This window comes from Cryptotermes secundus, unplaced genomic scaffold (genome assembly GCF_002891405.2).
Source record: "Cryptotermes secundus unplaced genomic scaffold, Csec_1.0 scaffold1016, whole genome shotgun sequence".
NCBI lineage: Eukaryota > Metazoa > Arthropoda > Insecta > Blattodea > Kalotermitidae > Cryptotermes > Cryptotermes secundus.
This window is the reverse complement of record NW_019724759.1, coordinates 476,324-496,775: the sequence shown is the minus strand read 5'-3', so window position 1 is coordinate 496,775 and position 20,452 is coordinate 476,324. Positions and strand designations below refer to the sequence as shown.

The following is a 20,452-nucleotide window of genomic DNA, read 5'->3' as shown; positions in this document are numbered from 1 at the left end:
TTTGAGCACCATACGAAACGTAACCACACGGGAGTAGACAAAACCAAACGAATAGTGTTGTGTGACGTACCGTCGTCGGCAGTCGAGTTCCTCACGGTTTCTACAATCTCTACCAGCGTCTAGCAAAGGCGCCATGATCACGTAGTCCAAGTAAATTGCATGAGTGAGGGGCTGTACGGGAAATATGACATCCCCACTTCACAAGGACTCGTTCTTTGTCCTGGTTTATATCTTGCCGCTGCCTTATTCTAGACGTTCGAGACTTTATAGTATCGAATTGGACTATTGATGACTTTAAAGGATTTGGAAGGAAAGGGTACTGGCCTAACGGAGAGACCGAGAAAAATCACGTAATACCTCAGGATCGTCAGAATGGTCAGTTTCCCGGTAGAATATCGAACCGAGGACTTTTCATATGTGTGTGTCGAAGGCATTACCGCTATTCCATCCTGTTAGGTAGGAAGGGTTCGATTCGTTTCGGGCTGCAGAAAGGCGGAGGAAATGAAACTCCTCACGTTTTGCTCTTTCCTTATCTTGAAATTAATGCGAAATGCGTAGGTTGATTTGTGGTATACAGTGGGATCAAGAAAATACAGCCACTTCATAATGGCTGCTTTGAAAGTGTGTGCTAGGTGGTGGTTACAAAAAAATTGTTACCGTGAGATTAAAACTGTGTCAACGAACAGGTACGCTGCGCACGTTAGCGTAAGATTTGATGTAAATGAATACACCGTCACCAATAATACAGGAGGGATTCATCTGAGTGCAAGCTGTGAATGATATTGATAACAGGCTTCGTTTGTGTGTAAACATTTTCGTTATTTGCCATTACAATTAGATTTTACAGTTAGCTGTACATTTCAGAACTTCCTTGTTTCAGTATACCTATAACAACAGAATGGAATCTACATTATCATCATTGCTGTGCAGTAAAACATGGAAGTGGAATAACCGAACTTCCTGTGGCTGTACAGTTCCGATCATTTTTCAATATGCGAGTAATTGGTAGCAAGAAGAAGGAATATGCAGGCAGGAAACTTGTGGGGTAAGAAGCTAGCATGATAGACCCTAGGGATCATTACATTCTGAAAAGGTAATGACACTGAGTACTGTGTGTGGATATGACATGTAGTCTGGTACAGAAACAAGGCGTCACATCCTAGATGACCATAATCTTAGTATTCAACACTGCAAGAACCCCAGATCTCATATAATTCTAGTGACTTCATGGTCAATGTTGTTTGGAAGAAGTATTGTAATGGTAGTATGTACGTGTAGGTGTACATGTTCTCTTTTAGTGTTCACATTGAGAGATGTTTTTAAGGTGTCTGATTGGGAAGAATGTGAATATATATTTTTATGGTGTTTTATAATGCTGTCAGTATCTCAGGGTATACATTGCAGAATGGTAGGATAATTGGTGAACAATGAATTGTATTGTATTTTATTGTATTGGAAAGGGTTTGGAAGGAAATTGTTATGGCATACTTGTATTGTCCCAGCATTTGCCTGTAGGGATTGAGGATAACTATGAATAATCTGTTGTAATAGCCAGTGTCCTGCCCGGGTTTTGAACCACACACCTCCTGAATATAAGTATAGAGCATTACTGCTCACCAACCTGCTTGATAGGAAGTAAATATTGCTCATGGCCTTCTATGCTTGTGTGTGCTTGATGATATATACAAACATACTTATAGGAATTACACAAAGTCTGTATTGTGTTATGTTATGGCAGACGTGATGGATTCCAGTTAGGTTTGTATAAATTGAAACATTTTATTTCAGAATGATGGATTATTTGAGAAATATATGTAATGCTTGGGAAAGATACCCCTCAGATTGTGGTCTTCTGCCTTNACTAACCGCTTAAGCTGTGGCACGGCCTTAGAGATAATATTGTCTGGTATGTTGCTTCACTGTAGTTTATGGTCCTGGTCTCTGTAGTGCTGGTGAAGCTTCTTGAAGTCTGCATATCTCCAGAGTAGCCTGTTCCGGTAAATCTCCACTGTGTTAGCTTGGTTGCTGGAAAAGGGAAAAGAAAACTGCGCAGTAGCGATTCCAAAACCAATTATTCATTACTTATGTGATTATAATTGATTAGAGCTAGTGCTTGCCCCATACAAGAGAAACTCATCCACTTTGTAGAAGCAATGATTAAGTAGGTAAGTTTTCAAAGCACTTCTGAACTTGAATAGTACTGGTATCTCTTTAATATGTAGTGGTAAATGATTTAGCAGTCGAATTCCTACATTGTTAAAGTTGTTCTTGTATAGACTTGTATTACATGGGACGATGTGTAAGTTGTCTTTTTTCCTTGTATTGTATGAGTGTAATCCTGAGTTTCCTTCATTTGCCATATATCCATACAGGTAACAAACCTAGGATGTGGAAATGGTCTTTTTGAAAATGGAAATATCAAGATACGTATACAAAATTACACGAGTCACATAACAAAAATCACTTACGTGAATCGATTTAACATAAATAATAATATAAAGTAAAAAATTTAATAAAATAATTTAAAAATAACTTACTATAAAACTTGAATTAATACAATTTTATTTAAATTACCTATATTAACTGAATTAAATACATTACAAATTTACACACTTATGACCAATTATGTTGATAATATTCATTCATGGAATATTGTATAGCCTCAGTAGGCAGAGTCTGCCATTTTGGAGGTCATGGGCTTCCATCTTCAGGGTTGATATGTGTGGGCTCAGGAATTGGCTCAGTTATATAGATCGGCAGGCTGCAAGGTGTGTTATTAAACCCAAAGAGGGAGTAAGGAAAGAAGTCCATTCTGAGTCAGGGGAAGGATGGGTCAGCAAGTGGTCTTTTTAAGGTGCACAGGTTCTTTGTCACAGGTGGGGAAATGAAGTAGTGAGAAAGGATGACCCCTTCCAGAGACAATGTTTTCAGGATAAAAGTGAAATTTTGAGGGGGGGGGATTTTCAGGACCTCCATTAAGTCTTCCTCACATGAAGGAAATTTTAATCAGAGAACTTCGAAGTGACAGCACTTTTTGGGGGCTTGGGTAGAGGAATGTCATTTAGTTGGAAGTAAGTAATTATCACTGGAGAAGAAGTTTCTTTCTTTCCTTCAGGAAGTGATTGAGAGGTTTGCAGTCTGCTCAAGAGGAACCTGTCCTTCATGTTGGTGGAGTGCAGCTTGATCTGTGCATGTGAGCTGGCATATTCACCTGAACTTTGTAACTAGGATTGTTAATTGTTAATAAGACATTAAACTGACATGGTACAATGAATAAAATGGAGGCAGAATTGACTAATTAGTCATTTCTGTGGAATCTCACTTCTGTGTGCAGACTTTGAAGATCACTATTAATCCCATATTAAGTAATTGAATATAGTGAAATTTTGCATTAATGGTTGCAGGTACTCCATGGAACAGATGTATACTGTGGTAGCCGAGGTTGAAAAATATACAGAATTTGTGCCATTCTGCAAGAAATCAGTTGTGAGGTCTAGGGGGCCTGAGCACATGAGAGCTGATCTTATGATTAGCTTTCCACCCATCTATGAGAGTTATACATCTAATATTACAATCCACAAACCCTACCTTGTAAAGGCTGTGTGCACAGAGGGAAAATTATTTAACCACTTGTTGACTGAATGGAAGTTTAGCCCAGGACTGAAGGGAAATCCTCAGAGCTGCATAATAGACTTCACCGTAACTTTTGAGTTCCGTTCTCTTTTACACTCTCATCTAGCTCATGTCTTCTTCAATGAAGTGGTAAGGCAAATGGAAGATGCCTTTATACGTGAAGCCACCAATCGTTTTGGTAAGGCATCAGTTAAAACCCAAAAATTGGTTACTGTACCGATTAGTTCTTGATGATAATTCATCATAGTTTGTAATTAACTCTTAATGAGAAGTAAATTATCTTAATGTATAAATTGTGAGGTAAAAATGTTTTTTTGACTACATTATTTTAAATCCCTTATTAATATTTTCATTATTCAGTAACTCGTCTGTATGTTGTCACATTTGTAAGTATAAATTTATGTACACTGCAGAAGTCTCTGTAATAGTAAATCTTAATCTGCAGTATTTTTTTTTTCATTTGTGTAACTGCAATGGTATATATTTTGTAAGTTTTAAATGTAAATAATATGAGTGGGGAGGTATACTCCAACTTGAAGATAACTTTCCTGCATCCATCCATCTCTTTTGAATGTTAATGCAGATACATATTTATTGCTGACAGAACTAATGGACTCACGGCTCATCCTGCTGTTAGAGGTAATCGGTAGTAGCCATAAGTACTATTTTCTGGGATATAACACTGTGTAGTGCTTAGAAAGTCATGCAACATTTTGGGGAAATATATCGCTTCCATCTTCAAGGTTGAAGAATAAGCTAAGGAAGAAGCAGTGAGAGCAGGTGGCAAACAGAACCTACCTTGATGCTGGTGTGGCGTTATATCCAAGAAGATAGAAATCTTCATAACCTCCATTTCAGGATCCTGAATTCCTACAGTAGTAGACCACCTACACAATTTTATAAGAAACTCAAATTTACTATTCATTGACAGAAATGTATGAAAAGTAAAACCAACGACTGATTCAGTGTTACTAAACATCAATCAAATTTTAATTTTATATATGACTTGTTATTGTTTTAAATAACCTACTTATTGTATTCTTGTGCAAATTAACTTAAATGATTTATAACATTGTATCAGATTTTACGTACTGCAGTTCAATGGTGTACGATTGTTAAGTGTGTTTGCCTAATGATGGCCACTCGTGGCCAAAACATGTAGCAGAACTATACTGAGCATTGTCCTTGAAGTTCTATATTTGCTGTGTTGTGACGGTCAAATAAAGAGGTTGTATAGTAGTAGACATGTTACACTACATGGAAGCAGCAATTAAATTCTGATTTAGGGAACTTTTCTTTCGTCCCAACCAAAGCCCAATACAAACAATGTATTATTTTCCATATTTAATAAATGTGCTATTCATGTAAGAAATTTTTGACCTTCCGAAACTCATGATTGTGAAAGAGCAGGATTGGGAACATACTGCATCTTACATGTTATAATAATAGTTGAAGGATGAAGATATTTAAAATTACTGGATGCTAATAAAAATGAATTAGGAGAGTGCAGGACATTACAAGACAAATCTCTAGCGTCCATTTAATGTTCTTGCTGTGATTAAATTAAGAACACGGAGTTGACATGGACGTGCAGCATACATAGTGGATGAATAAATGCAGAATTCTCAGAATTATTGGGTTTTGGGACTTTGTCAATCGATCAGTACTCTAAGAACTAGAGAACATAATGTTTTCGAAACTGGATCTGTTTCCATCCTTGGATGAGGGGGGAGACACCTACTGTGTTGGGTCCCTTAGAAAAACATAACCTCAATGACTACAATGTCGGGTCTAATCACGGCTATGACTGACATGGGCTGTCCAATGATTGAGGTTAGCTCTTTCTAAGGGACCCAACACTCGCTTGAGGACAGAAACAGATGCAGTTTCTGAAACGTTGTGTTCTTTAGTATTTAGAATACCACATGATGGACATACTCCAAAAATCCACTATTCTTAGTGGTACATACCATCATCAGAATCTACATGCAAAATTCTTGATTGAAAACCTAATGGAATGACGTGAGACTAAGGGTGAGCGCACACCAAGGAAACTGGAAACTGCAATTTCCAAGAATTGTTATCAGCCTGAGTGGAGCAGCACAAATTTAGGAAATGGGAACATAACTTGGTATAAGACTGAGAAACTCAACTCCCAGGCAACGGAGCATACCAGTCTTCTCACATTTGCATTGGTGCATGGTTTCCTAGTGTCAGCTGTTCTATAACATGCTTCAGTGATTCGTTTGTTTCTTAATATGGCACAAAAGGTTGACAAAGCTGCTAATTTTGTTTTTGTGCAGTTAACTGAGCAAGAGCCTGATGACAGATGCCACCAAGCATGCTAGGCAGGACAAAATAGATTTGGCTTGGGAAAGAATTTCTCATGAGATGAAGGAGTCTGGATCCTGGTCAAGTTCTTTTGAAACAGTAGTAGCACACAAGTTTAAATTGTCATAGAAAAACAGATGCAATGAGTGTTTTCTCTTCCTGACATTGTATGTAAGCATTCTGTTGCAGTAATACATCAGTTATTTCACATATATTTCCATCTTACGAGTAAATATAACTTATTATATAGTCACCCTTCTTACATACTAAGGTTTGGCCGTGTACGACCATCGTCATGTGTCTTCTATCTTGCCAAAATTGTTGCACTGTATGTCAAAATTTCCTGTCGTGTGTGAAAGCTATATTTCCTGATTAAAACAAATTGGCCTTAATTAAAATAAATTAACATCCCAATCTTCAGTGTTCACCTGCTAATCTGGAAACCAGCTGTCTGCTTGAAATTGGTGTGGTGTGTGCCTGATAATGTAGAAACCAGTTTCCTAATTTAAATCGGTGACTTTTCTTGGAAATTGCGGTTATGTTGCAGTTGCCAGTTTCTTTGGTGTACCCTCCCACTAAAGTTTACTTTGAAAGATTATATTAAAATGAATGTAGGAAAAACATCCAATCCTGTGACATGGATATAACTAAGGATAGTGTTTAGTCATAGAATTTTATGGTGTCAGTGGTGCAGTATGGCGTTTCTTCACCAGCTGAATACCGTTAGATTTGGGCAAAACCTCCAGCAGTTTGTTTGTAGTCAGACATGGGAATTTTGAGTTTTCTCCTATACTGCATAAGAAGGAACATGTGAATGTACAGAATTTTCATTTTGGATTGTGTCAGTCTTTATTTAGATATTGTATCTTGGAAAGTTTGTAACTGATGTGCATCATCTCAAGCATATGAATAATTCATACTGTGATCTAGGTCATTATGACCTCTGATGTAGTCTTGCAGATGAGTACCAATGTTCTGGAGGAACTCACTGTCTCCTACTCTAGTAAATTCTTTGGAATGTTGGTGGAACCTAGCTATTAGACTGCAACAGGCTATCATAGTCAAGACAATGCATGAATCTTCATCACTGAGAACTTCAAGTCTTATACATGAATGGCATTACATCTGACCACACTGTGATATGACAACTGGAATTTTTGGTTTGTTGTTTGGACCTGTAGGAACATTCTCTATTTTTCTCATCACCAGCAGTCCATCCACGACTCTACCAAACACAACATGTTTTCCATCCAGGAAGTTGCACTTTGCACATGTAATGAAAAACTGACATCCATTTGTGTCTTTACCACTGTTTGCCTGCAAAAATAAAAGAAGACCTTATTAAAAGAGCTTCCCTTTAAATAGATGACAGGACTATTTTAGAAAACTATTTACTCTTCTTGATAAAATAAGCATCATATCCACAATGTATTACTTATGGAGCAGAGCCCTTCTGGAGGAGCTGCCAAATCTGCAGCTACTCAAGAATTTTCAAGCATTTTATGGAACCCGAAGGTTCATTACCATGTTCACAAGAGCCCTCCGCTGGTCACTATCCTGAGCCAAATAAATTCAATCCATACTATCCTATCCTGTCTCTCTAGGATCCATCTTAATATTGTCCACCCACCTACACCTTGGTCTTCCCCTTCTACCCCCATTCATGGTATATGTCCTGTCCATCCCATCCTCGACTTGATCAGTGAAATTATAACTAGTTATAATTTATAATAACTATCATAACTAATAATAATAATAGTNCCCCCCCCCAAACACCCAAGTGTGACCATTAGCATCACCAGTGCATGCTAATAATTTTAAATAAGCTTTACTGATTTTCAACATGCAGTCTAGTAATGAACGTGGTTGCATGTTGTTATTTATAAATGCCTGATGATTGTCGTAAATAACCAAAACAAGCATGAAAATAACATCTTAATAAATTAACTGATTTTATTGACAATTTGAGTCCATCATTTATTAAAAGTATAGAACTGTTGTTATCAACGGACATTTACGTACTGTACTAGAGTTAAATCATCATGTAATTCAACTTTGTTTTTAGTTACGTATTTTATTTCAGAAATTGTGTGAATAACTTATGAAATGCTAATGTAAATTACATTCATTAGCATTATGTGACTTCTACTGTTTACCATAGATAATAAACCAGGAGCATCATGCTTCAAGTTGAAATTCTCATCTGCAAATGTTCCTCCACCATACACACTCATCACTCCTGTACCATCACCCTGTAACAAAGACATGGATATTACAAATTACATGGTCCTGTAAGTAAAATAAACTTGCATAAATACAACTGAGTTTTGGCTGACCAGTTGCACTTAAAAAAACAGCCCCAAAACATGTGTTAAAATGTTACTGTCTTCTGGAATGTGATTCCATGTGATCTTATAGATATTACCCATTGCCTCCACATTTCAAGGTATCTTGAAAGTGGAAGCAGCCACATTCCTCTGAAACAATGGTATCTACTTATATATCAGAAGACAGAAATTTTGATAGTCACTGTTATTAAAACATCAAATCTCTTACATGTATCTGTTTTTGTAACAACAGTTCATTGCATTTATACCATGCACTTTTTGGCTTATACTTTACAAACCTGCTAACAGCTCAATTTGTAATAGAACACTGCATAATGAAGAGAAAATCTCTGCACTTGCCAGGAATTAAATCCAGACTTCCCGGTTCTCCGACCTGTAGCATAGCCAGACTGAATTGCATCAGCTCCAGAAAGAATATACTTGTTTCACTGGGAACTAATTAATAACAGATTGTCATGTATTCCAGAAGTACAAATTAAAGAATAGTATTGTTTTTTGGTACATACATTTACAAAATCTCCACCCTGAATCATGAAGTCTTTTATAACACGGTGGAATATTGCTCCCTTATATCCAAGAGGCACACCATCTCGTCGATACTCCCCTGTACAAAATTCTCTAAAATTTTCACATGTCTTTGGTACAACATCTGCAAAAAGCTCAAGTATCATTCGTCCAATTTCCTAGAAAAAGAAGAAAAAATCAGTAATGGAAATTTTAAGATAGACAGGATGTGAACTCTGCATATGCCCAACTGGGCCATGTCTATACAAGAATATGTTCCAGTAGGAAAGAAAAGTACTTGTGTTCCTATGTCATTCAACTTTTAAAATGATGAAAATATTCCACAAAATCATCATGTTTGATTTTCTACAGAAGTCGAGCCTATTAAATAATAATGGAAGCAAGTTTTATTATTGTTCATTCTCTTTTTGTGTCTTGGGGAACCTCAAGCATAAATGTGAAACGATGAACTGCTGTGTTGTTGCTTAAACTGTTTGATTGTTGGTTCCTTATTATAGAGACCTTGCAGTCCAAAAGCATAAGCCATGTAAGGCCGAAACCTGTATTAATAATTCAATAAAATGAATGAAATTTAACAGTTTGGCAATAACCACATGGACATTAAATCATTCGCAAAGTCGCATTATTTTCCAAGGTTTATGTGAGTGCAACCTGTTGTGCTTTTCCCTTGTAGGGTTTAATATTAGAATGATCTAGTACAAGAAAAACGGTATTCAGCAACAAGTTAGTTTTAATAGTCATGGTTAAAATTTAAAGTTACGAGTTAAGGAGAAAGATATGTAGATTACATTGCTCTCATGCTACAATATACTAAGTCCCTGATGAGACAGAACTGAGTAATTTGAAGTGTCACACTTTATTTTGTAATTTTAAGCTTAATTTGAGCCGATCACAGTGGCCGCGCGGTCTAAGGCATGAACTGACTTCGCCGGCTTGAATACTGGGATCATGTGTTCGAATCCTACTCCAGACATGGATATCTTAATGCGTTCGTGTATCTGCTATCCTGTGTGTGCAGGTAGCGGCCTTGCGACGGGCTAATCCCCCGTCCAAGGAGTCCTACTCACTGCGTATAGATTAAGAAACTGAAAGAGCGGCCAACGTCCAAAAAGGGCTAAACAGCCACAGCTATAGACAGAAGCGTCATGTGTACACTTAACCTTACACACGAATTACTTACGGTCGTTCCAACGCTAATGTCAAAAAATACTACTGGGTTGTTGGGATTTCGTAATTGTGACTGAATCTGATTCCATGTCGGCATACTCGCACTATTAAAAAAAACAGTTAAAATGTATTTTAACAGAACATTGACACCTAACCTCTCAACCGTCGATACCACACTACCCAACTCAGTAACCGTTAGGTAGTTTGACAGTCAGATCCGTGATCACCGTGATCCGTGGCTCATCTGTCACGTGCAGTCACGTGCATAGTTGATGGAATTGTCATGTCACGATGGGTCATGTTGGTCATGATATGATATGATGGTCATGTCATGATGAAGTACTTTGAAACGACACTGGCTGCCAGTGATATAACGGATATAACAACTGTAGCTTGCAATATGAGAAGCGTTCTTCATTTTTTGACAGTCGAATACAGAGATCGTTTATAAATATCAAAGTTTGAATATGATGTTGGGGATTAGTGTATTTTACGTCTTAGTGTTTTAGATTGAAGTGAAGATTGTGTTCTGTGACGTGAAACATAGCGTGAACTTTATAAAGAATTTACAAATACAAGTCCTTTGAGTTACCGCTAATTGTTTTATAATATATGATGCATAGTATAAGTTGAGGTTAAAGATGGCAAAAATTGGACTGTTGGTATTAACAAAGCCGACGAAGCTTGCCAGAATTTTGCCCGTAATTAAGCAGCATGTTAATAAAACCTTGTATGTTCAATTATACCCTGGAAGACAACGTTTAATAAATTCAACCCCTAGTGGTGAAAATGCTCTGAATGGGCCCCATCATGGCTCTGCTGTGATTGGTATTTATTCTCAAGCGACTGCAATTTGTCAAAATCTGGATATCCGTGTTTTATTAGCAGGACTCAAAGATCCATTTCTTTCAAAAATCCACACAAGAAAGCAAATAGAAGTTGTAATTTTTGATAGAATTTTTAATAAAGATGAAGTAGATTATTTTTTAAACTCATGTCTTTTAAATGCCACTCAGAAATGTCAGATTGTTACACTGAATGGTACAGAAGATTCAGTATCTGATAATCTAGATATCTTGCACCCTTCTCATGGGAGCAGTGTAGTTTGCAGAATGGCTGAATCACTGAGCATTGACAGAATGTTAACCAATAAAGACTGTAAAATGCACAAGAATGTGGTTCTTGGAGGGACATTTGACCGACTGCATGCTGGACATAAGATTCTGTTGAGTGAAGCGGTTCTGCATTGTACAAGAAAGCTTACTGTGGGAATTACTGATACTTCAATGCTGAAGTGTAAGACACACAACTGTTACTGGGGTTTGTAAATACAATTTAAGCATGTTTACACTGTGTTAATCATGAATATGGTGCCTCCATCTTCAGGGTAGAAGAGACTACATGGCATCACCACAGAAGGCAATAACCTTCATATTCACTGCATGAGAATATTAGATGACCTGTTTAAAATATTTATTTGTAGCAGTAGCTTGTAATAAATTTTGACCTCTTTCATGTCTTGCAATGACCAGTAGGATATTGGTTTACATGTATGCAGAATTGTACACCTAACAGAAGAAACCCAGAAGTGTCACATATTATTATTTGAATGTTTTAATTCACATTTTTATTTTGTTATTCATAATTTTTATATATGTGCTAAAGTGACAACATATTCACTGAGGAGGTTGGAGTAGCAGTAATGGTTTAGCTTTGTGTCAAAAGGTGCTCAGTTCAGATCTCAGCTGTACACTGGCTGTCCTGACAGGATTTTAATGGTTTTCTTCAGTCCAACGAGGCAGAATGTAGGATAGTGCCTTAATTAGGCCTTGGCTGCTTCCTTCTAGGTCCTTTCCAGTTTGTCATTCCTGTACCATTCAATAATATATGACCCAGCTGGTGAAAGCATTGTAAAATAGCCCACAAAAATAAAAGAAAAAAAATGACATGCAGCATTTATTGATTAGACTTATTTCAACTCCCAGTGTTATATTCAGGAATCTAATATTCAAACACAGACATTGTGAATAAATGACACAAATTCCGTCCCAAGTGCAAACAATATATATTATATGTCTTTGATCTTGTTCTTTCTACACTACATGTTTCGGCCTCTATCGGCCATCATCAGGTGTATATTCTTAACGTTGCTGCCACACTGACCCCAGTCTAAAATTTAACATTTAAAAACACAATGTCATATTCTTCGTATTATCAATATCTACATCGTTGATATATGTCTGGTATGTAGAGTATGTTGCACACGTCAAATTTGATATTCTTGTAGTAGCACTTTAAAAATCTTTAGTTATGATGTTTTTCAAAACTTTTTAAAATTTTCTCTAAATTTTAAATTTNAAAATTTAGAGAAAATTTTAAAAAGTTTTGAAAAACATCATAACTAAAGATTTTTAAAGTGCTACTACAAGAATATCAAATTTGACGTGTGCAACATACTCTACATACCAGACATATATCAACGATGTAGATATTGATAATACGAAGAATATGACATTGTGTTTTTAAATGTTAAATTTTAGACTGGGGTCAGTGTGGCAGCAACGTTAAGAATATACACCTGATGATGGCCGATAGAGGCCGAAACATGTAGTGTAGAAAGAACAAGATCAAAGACATATAATATATATTGTTTGCACTTGGGATGGAATTTGTGTCATTTATCGTGTAGAGTGCAACAGGATGCTTAAATATAATATTGTGAATAAGATTTAAAAGTTTGTGACATGGTACATTAGTACAAGTATTATGTTTCTGGACATTATCCATTATCCTGCCTTTATCCAAAAACACTCTCCTGTTAATATTAACAAAACACAACGTTTCAGAGACTGGATTCTGTCACTGTCTTCAGGAAAACCTATTCAGTAGGGCCCAATCAATAGAGCTAGTCCCTACCTCCAGACACTTGTACCAGCACCAAGATGGTTTGTGCTGTGCTGGGCTTGTATACCCGATCTTGGTGCTGGTACAGGTGTGAACATTAAACATTGAAGGTCTTCAGGAAAACCTATTCAGTAGGGCCCAATCAATAGAGCTAGTCCCTACCTCCAGACACTTGTACCAGCACCAAGATGGTTTGTGCTGTGCTGGGCTTGTATACCCGATCTTGGTGCTGGTACAGGTGTGAACATTAAACATTGAAGGTCTTCAGGAAAACCTATTCAGTAGGGCCCAATCAATAGAGCTAGTCCCTACCTCCAGACACTTGTACCAGCACCAAGATGGTTTGTGCTGTGCTGGGCTTGTATACCCGATCTTGGTGCTGGTACAGGTGTGAACATTAAACATTGAAGTGGAAGAACCTCCTAATATACAGAAATAAAAGTACATTATATTTCATAATCAGATAGAAAAGGAATGCATATAGGATATTGTGGGGAAGCCAGAAGAGACCACTGGGAAGACCAAGGCATAGGTGGGTGAACAATATTAAAATGGATCATAGAGAGATAGGATGGGATGGTATGGATTGGATTGATCTGGCTCAGGGCTCAGGACAGGGACCAGCGGAGGGCTCTTGTGAACATGGTAATGAACCTTTGGGTTCTATAAAATGGTGGGAAATTCTTGAGTAGTTGCAGAATTGGTGGCTACTCCAGAAGGGCTCAGCTCCATGAGTAAGTAAGTAAGTAAGTAAGAAAGCCATCAGTTATGAATCTCATTTTGCATTTTTTTATCCTACCAATATGTGTTTAATTCTGATATACATTGCACTTGCATGGACCACTCATCTCCTCTCCTACTTCAAGAATATAGTGTGAATCACTTGTGCCTTGGATGTTGCTGGTTGCACAGTGGTATTCACATGTATTAATTCCATTTACTGTTGGCAATTGTGAATATAAATAGGACATCCTTAGAGTAAATATTTACTGCTGGAACAAAGTGTCAAGTTGAACAAAGAAAAAGTTAAGTGAATGTAATCATATGTTATAAAATTTACTGGAAATGTCTCTGTTTGTAGCTAAATTGTTGTGGGAGATGATTGAACCTTGTGCTGTTCGAATGTGTTCAGTAGAAGATTTTCTTCAAGATGTAGATCCTGGCTTGCAATACGACATTGTACCAATTTATGACCCATTTGGACCTACGAAAGAAGATCCAGACATGCAGGTCAGTGGCATGTCTACTAATGGCTGGTGATGAGCCCATAAAATTAATTTTTTGTGACTTGCAGCTCTCACCATATTTTTCCAAAAAGCCTAGTTTAAAAAGTATCCTAGCACCTTGGGCTGTGCCATGGCTCAGACAGTTAGTCACTGGCTTCCCACCATGGCGGCCTGGGTTCGAGCTAGGGTCAGGTGTTGTGGGGTTTGTGGTGGAAAAAGTGGCACTGGGGCACGTTTTCTCTCAGTACTTTGGTTTCCCCTGCCAATTTGCATTACACTTATTGCTCCCCAATCCTCATCATCTATCATTTGGTGCTTGTATAATAGGTCAAACAGTGGCTGCAGTACCAAGAGGACTCAGTGTCATCCTAGCCCCTTTAATAGTGGAAGCATCTCAACATTTCCAGGCAGAGACTAATCAAGCTGCAGATGCTCGTGGCAGTATAGATCTCATAATTCTACATAGTTACACAATGTTTCCTCCTCCTCACAGCCTCCTTCCTGCCTCTTTCCTATTCGAGCATAATTTGTGTCTTTTATGCATTAATGATGACAAGTCTTCAATCTCCTATTATCTAGGCATCTTATACATTGTTTCTTAAGAGCAGGCAAATGACATAAGGCGTGCTTAAGTGCACATCATATGTTAGGTTAGGTCACAGTATTAAGTGTATGCTGTGGGCCTAAAACTTTGTATCTTATGTTCATTCAGCTGATAGTGGTGAGCACAGAAACATACAAAGGAGGACTGAAAGTGAATGAACTTCGCCATGAAAACAACCTTCCAGCTTTAGACATCCACACAGTGAATTTACTAGAGGCAATTCCAGAACACACAGATGAGGAAGAGGAAGAGAAGATAAGCTCAAGTAATCGTAGGATGAGATTGCTGGGGACAAGGCTCAGAGTACCAGAGGTAGTAGTGTTCTGACTTTTATCTGGGCAGTGTCCAGTTTAAATCTCAGCTGGAATACTGACTTGTTCCCTGTAGGTAGTTGCTGAGATAGTCCACAAATGAGACCATGATTGTACCCTTCCACATCCCTTCCAATCCCCAATTCACTGATAATTCTACTGTTTGACACTTCGACGTTATGTGGTAGGACATGCTGGCAGTGTCCAGTTTAAATCTCAGCTGGAATACTGACTTGTTCCCTGTAGGTAGTTGCTGGGATAGTCCATAATTGAGACCATGATTGTACCCTTCCACATCCCTTCCAATCCCTAATTTACTGATAATTCTACTGTTTGACACTTTGACGCTATGTGGTCGGACATGCTGGCAGTGTCATTAAATGAATGGTAAGAGTGGATATTAATATAAATACATAAAGCAAAATAGCAACACCATCAAGGGTGACCAATTTAATTCAATTGCATAAAAACCTTTATATGATTCAGTCTAAGAGACCATCATCAGAAGGTGCTGAACACATGAGAAAGTCCTTTACAGTTATAAAGTTCAGTTGGCCCACCAGTTCTACCCCCAAGGAGTTAATTACATTTACCACTACAGTAAAAAATGAAAGCTATTCAGCACCTCATTGTTAAAATGTACAGCAGTTAATATATTAAAAATGTTTTAAAATACTTAAAATCTTTTAGAAACATTTTTAAATTTAAAATCTTTTGGAAACATTTTTAATAACATTAACTATGGTATATTTTAACGCTGAGGTGCTGAATAACTTTCATTTTTACTGTAAATGTAAATGTAATTAATTAACTCCATGGGGGTAGAACTGGTGGATGGTTGACCTTTATAACTGTAAGGCTCTTCCTCACCTCTTCGTCATATTCTGGTGATGGTCTCTTAAGACCAAAACATATAAAGGTTTTTATGTAATTAATTAAATTGGTCACACTTGATGGTGTTGGTGTTTTGCTTAATATCAAATATTGTGACAGATTAGAATGCCTTCTATTAAAATCAGTGCATAAATTCAAAGATTTTTCACTCATCAGAGGGACACACCCGAGTGGATTAGTTGGGCCCTGCTCATTATGAAGCATTGTAGTCCTTCCTCTTAGCTTCCTTTCCTTTGGATTCATGCGTTCATAGCAACTTGCTCTTAAACACCCCCAGTAAAAGTGAGGCCATGTTTTTATTATTTGCAGGCAAGGACTCTACTGCCAAGGAAGCCTTACATTATTGGTTTGACTGGTAATATTGCAAGTGGAAAGTCCTCAGTAGGACAACGGTTGGAAAACCTTGGGGCAGGATTGCTGAATTGTGATACACTTGCTCACAGTGTGTATATGAGGGGGCAGCCTTGTTATGATGCAGTTGTGCAGCATTTTGGAAAGGAAATATTGGGTGATGATGGAGAGATCAACAGGAAGGCTCTAGGAACAGTTGTGTTCAACAGTAAGGTACCGGAATTGGTTTACTGCAGACATACTTGGTATTAAATCTTGTTATCATCTATAAATGTGTCAGAATGTGTGTGTGTATGTGTCTAATAGCCATTACCGTTTGGAATGGAACAAAATTACCTTTATTTTTTCACTGAAATTTGAGACTTTTTGGCGGTGACTGTAGATTGCTGTCTTATGGGTTGTGATGTCCAATGGGCAGCCCTTTTTAGGGTCACATAATTTATTTTTACACCACAGCCAGTGGTTTGCTCTTAATTCTAGTTCCTGTCCTCCTGTTCCTATGTCACTCACCAGTATTTCCTGCCTGGCTTACTGTTGTACCGAGAAGAAGGCGGCACATGTTCCTTTGAGCTGCTGGTACCTGTCTACCAGCCTACTTGGCATCATGTCTCAGAAGACAGTAATATAAATTAAAACTTAATGGAAATCATTTCTATGTGTTCATTGTTAATATTCTAATCTCTACACCTGTTTCCTTGTAGGAGCAGTTAGAAAAATTAAATGCTATGGTTTGGCCGGTATTACTGAATCGTGCAAAGGAGAAGATCCAGGTCCTTTTTGAGGCAGGTTATCAGATTGTTGTGATGGAAGCAGCTATCTTGCTTCAAGCTGGCTGGGACCAACATGTCCACGAGGTCTGGGCGTGCATCATTCCACCTGAAGAGGTAATTGGGCAGGTTGAAGCAAAGAAAAAAATTGTGACGTAATGTACTGGTGTCACCCACATATTTCCCACCTGTTGGGTATGCCTCTTATGTGTGAATGTTACAACTATCCCTGTACTTCATTAAGCAAAATGCACTGGAGATGTCTGCTGGAAACAACCTGGATTCCTCATTTCTCAGCATAGACTTGTCACTACATTGACTAAACTATCTGGCTCATACCTCATGTGTTCATTTTCTTGTATTTTTAAGTGGATAGAACAGATTTTACCATTGAATGGTTAGCCTGTCGTGATTGAGGTAGGTTTTTCATGGTTTTCTGAAGTTTTCTCCAAGTGATAAAGGATAATTGTCTTGAAAAATACTTTCCAGTTCATCATTCAAAATGAGCTTCTGCCATAACACTGTATAAACTATGTAGTCGAGGAAGCATTGTTAAATAAAGGAAGAACTTTGAAGCAGTAATCAGTGGCATGAGATGGAACAGAGCAGGCTTTTGAAGTTAACTGACGTATGGAAAACAAACGTTAGAATTACACTGGTATTTACTTCATGCAAGACTTCAAGCTTTCATGGTGATTGAAAACAATAAAAGCCTCTTTGTTGACCAGCCACCAAAATTTAATTCCAAGACAGACATTTCATAAAGTTTTCTGCTTCCATCATCAGGGATTTCTTGCATTGAAGATTTTATCTCTAGTTATTTTGTGAGATTTAGAATTTACTGACACTTCAGAAGACTGTACAGCCTCCATCTTCAGAATTGAATAGTAAGCTGAGTGAGCAACCAGCAAGCACCATGCATTTGTTAAAATCTACCAGACTACTTGGCGTCATATCCCAGAAGGTGTTACTCATCTCCAAAGTTCCTATCTGTGTGTAAGATTTGATGTGTTTAAAGTGGTTACCATGCAGAGTACAGTCTTACAGGGTGTGATGACATATAGTTTTGTAGATAAGCATGAAATTTTTGGGGGAACCTGCTGGCATTATCTTCAACATGGAAGAGTAAGCTGCAGGGAAGAAAACTGTTTGTGATGAAGGGAAGGGAGGACTGGTACTGGAGCTAAGAGCGCTCCTTTTGCTGTCTACAAGGGCAGCCTTTTTCAGGGCACAGGTTCCCTTTGGTGTGCCTTGGCCACTCCCATTGTTCTCCCTTCTGGATAGAGCTAAACTTTTTTTTATGTGTAGATTGCTGTTTTATTGTGAAAATGGTCGCAGCAGGGTCCTTTGAAACATGGCTATATGTTGCAATGCTTGTTGAGTGTTGGAACATTTAATGTCTTGACTGTTAATAGTCACAAGTCTTGTTCATGTTTGTTTCACTGTACACCAATGCACTGTGTTTTTCTTGTGTCTTGGACTGCACCGATTTAACTTCTTATCTCACTGTACACACTGTTTCACACCTGTTTCTCTGTGCACAACTGATACACTGCTTCTAAGCTTACAATGAGACTTCAATTCAATTCAATTTATTTCAAATTCAAAAATAGATCCAGATACAGGCTGGGAAACAACCATTGGATATAGAATGAGTCACAGATCAAAAAACAAACATTCCATTCCCACAGGAACAAGTCAAGGCATTTATAATATAAAACAAATAAAAAAAGAACATATCAGCCATATATACAACAAAACTCCCCCAGTATGGAACTCTCAAAGTTTTCAGGCATCAGTACAAGCTCTTTTTTCATTTTCATTACTCATCTATTATTTCCATAAAATCCAACACTGTAGGATGTGGAAAAGTCATATTAGATAAATAAGTAGACTTCACAACCACAGTTTTATGCTGGTTATCTTCGGGAATATTCAGGTCATAACGTGAACACGTGATTCTCTGCCTTTCTGGGAAGGAACAAGAATCAGAAAGTAGGCTAAGGATTGTCGAAGCTTTGAGAGAGGGAGAGGAGAGGGGCATATGCTCTCCAAGCTGCACTGTCTCCTATTTGCTCCTTGTTCAGACTTCATCAGTACCAAACTGCATTACATTGCATGGTTGATATATTGGTATTCATTTGCAAGAGAACTGTGATGTGTAATATTTAGAGGAGGAGGAAAATGCGTTCATTTCCTTAGAGGCACTAATAAAATTATCAGAACTGATGGTTTACATTATTTATTATTTTTCCCTATGTTTTTTTAGGTATTTTTTTCCCCCTATGTTTTTTAGGTATTTTTTTTATTGCTAGTGGGGTGTCCCTTGCACTGCGGCCACTTCTGGCCTATTGTACCAGCCCCAGATGATAGGTGAGGATGATTGTGGAGCAATTGGTGGAATGACGATTGGCAAGGGAAACCAAAGTACTCGGAGAAAACCTGCCCCAGCGCCACTTCGTCCACCACAAATCCCACTTGTCCAAACCCGGGATCAAACCCCAGCTGCCGCGGTGGGAAGCCAGTGACTAACCACTTGAGCTATGGCGCGGCCTGTTTTTTTAGGTAAGTTGAAAGCTTAGGCAAAGAGCTACACAAATTGTTTAGTTATATGTCTGTATCTTTTCTTAGGCTGTGAAAAGACTCCAAGAACGCAATCATTTGACTGAAAGTGACGCACGAGCACGAATAGCCACGCTGCCCAGCAACACAGAATTAGTAGCAAAAGCTCATGTTGTGGTGTCCACGTACTGGAGCACTACATACACTCAGAAACAAGTGGAAAAGGCATGGAGAGCATTGCAGTTCTACCTGACCGACAGTTCCAAGTTATGAAACTTCAAAGAAGATTATATTGTGCCATTTTTGTTGCTGTGATATCAGAAGAGAGTGTTTTTCTTTCAATTTCTTATGCACATTTGTTACATAGTCATTATATATTCTCCCATTTTATAGCCTGGCTGACAGTTTTCATTCAGTTAATCCTGAATGTGCTAATTGAGTTTCTTGTGTCTGTGAAGGTTACTCTCTTCTGGTATGTGATGCCATATAGCCCTGGTATAGAGATAACCAATGTTTCAGAGGAACTTGCTACCTCTAACTTCAGCCTAGCTTCTTCCTATCCACAAATGGAGCTGTCTCCATAGCCACAGGATCCCATTACATTTATGTAGCTGCCATTGGTGGTTCCCTACATTACTGAGCTTAATTTCTGCTTGGTTTACTCTTTGGGCATGAAGATGGAGGCAGCAGGTTCTTGTGAAGCATTGGTACCTGTCTAGTAAAATATATGATGTCACAACCCCAGAAGACAGTGATCTTTGTAGCCTGGGATGGAAATGGTGATGCTTTCTACCACAATAACTTCGCATTCCATATATATATTTTTTTA

General features: G+C 37.9%; 3 protein-coding genes across 7 annotated transcripts; 2 read left to right on the top strand and 1 right to left on the bottom strand.

The window, feature by feature from the left end:
* The first annotated feature begins 28 nt into the window (after nucleotides 1–28).
* Nucleotides 29–4,530, top strand: LOC111862972 (coenzyme Q-binding protein COQ10 homolog B, mitochondrial). Of its 2 annotated transcripts, none has more exons than XM_023848869.2 (3): nucleotides 29–456; nucleotides 881–1,045; nucleotides 3,405–4,530. In XM_023848869.2, exons 1-3 carry the CDS (start codon nucleotides 416–418, stop codon nucleotides 3,862–3,864), a joined length of 666 nt encoding a protein of 221 aa, XP_023704637.1. In that variant the 5' UTR covers nucleotides 29–415; the 3' UTR covers nucleotides 3,865–4,530. The 2 variants fall into 2 exon arrangements, with proteins under 2 accessions (XP_023704637.1, XP_023704636.1); XM_023848868.2 differs by having other exon boundaries at nucleotides 32–686.
* A 2,251-nt stretch (nucleotides 4,531–6,781) lies between these two features.
* LOC111862973 (peptidyl-prolyl cis-trans isomerase H) lies at nucleotides 6,782–10,238 on the bottom strand. 2 transcript variants are annotated; one of them, XM_023848871.2, is made up of 4 exons: nucleotides 10,160–10,238; nucleotides 8,819–8,995; nucleotides 8,121–8,216; nucleotides 6,782–7,281 (listed from the first exon to the last, which is right to left on the bottom strand). In XM_023848871.2, the coding sequence occupies exons 2-4, from the start codon at nucleotides 8,981–8,983 to the stop codon at nucleotides 7,084–7,086; spliced, it is 459 nt and encodes a 152-aa protein (XP_023704639.1). In that variant the 5' UTR covers nucleotides 8,984–8,995; nucleotides 10,160–10,238; the 3' UTR covers nucleotides 6,782–7,083. The 2 variants fall into 2 exon arrangements, with proteins under 2 accessions (XP_023704639.1, XP_023704638.1); XM_023848870.2 differs by having other exon boundaries at nucleotides 10,018–10,213.
* A 66-nt stretch (nucleotides 10,239–10,304) lies between these two features.
* On the top strand, nucleotides 10,305–20,443 carry LOC111862971 (bifunctional coenzyme A synthase). Of its 3 annotated transcripts, XM_023848867.2 has the most exons (7): nucleotides 10,308–10,832; nucleotides 11,109–11,324; nucleotides 13,990–14,138; nucleotides 14,847–15,050; nucleotides 16,253–16,507; nucleotides 16,996–17,178; nucleotides 19,693–20,443. In XM_023848867.2, exons 1-7 carry the CDS (start codon nucleotides 10,646–10,648, stop codon nucleotides 19,894–19,896), a joined length of 1,398 nt encoding a protein of 465 aa, XP_023704635.1. In that variant the 5' UTR covers nucleotides 10,308–10,645; the 3' UTR covers nucleotides 19,897–20,443. The 3 variants fall into 3 exon arrangements, with proteins under 3 accessions (XP_023704634.1, XP_023704632.1, XP_023704635.1); XM_023848866.2 differs by having other exon boundaries at nucleotides 10,305–11,300; XM_023848864.2 differs by having other exon boundaries at nucleotides 10,305–11,324.
* Nucleotides 20,444–20,452: the final 9 nt, after the last annotated feature.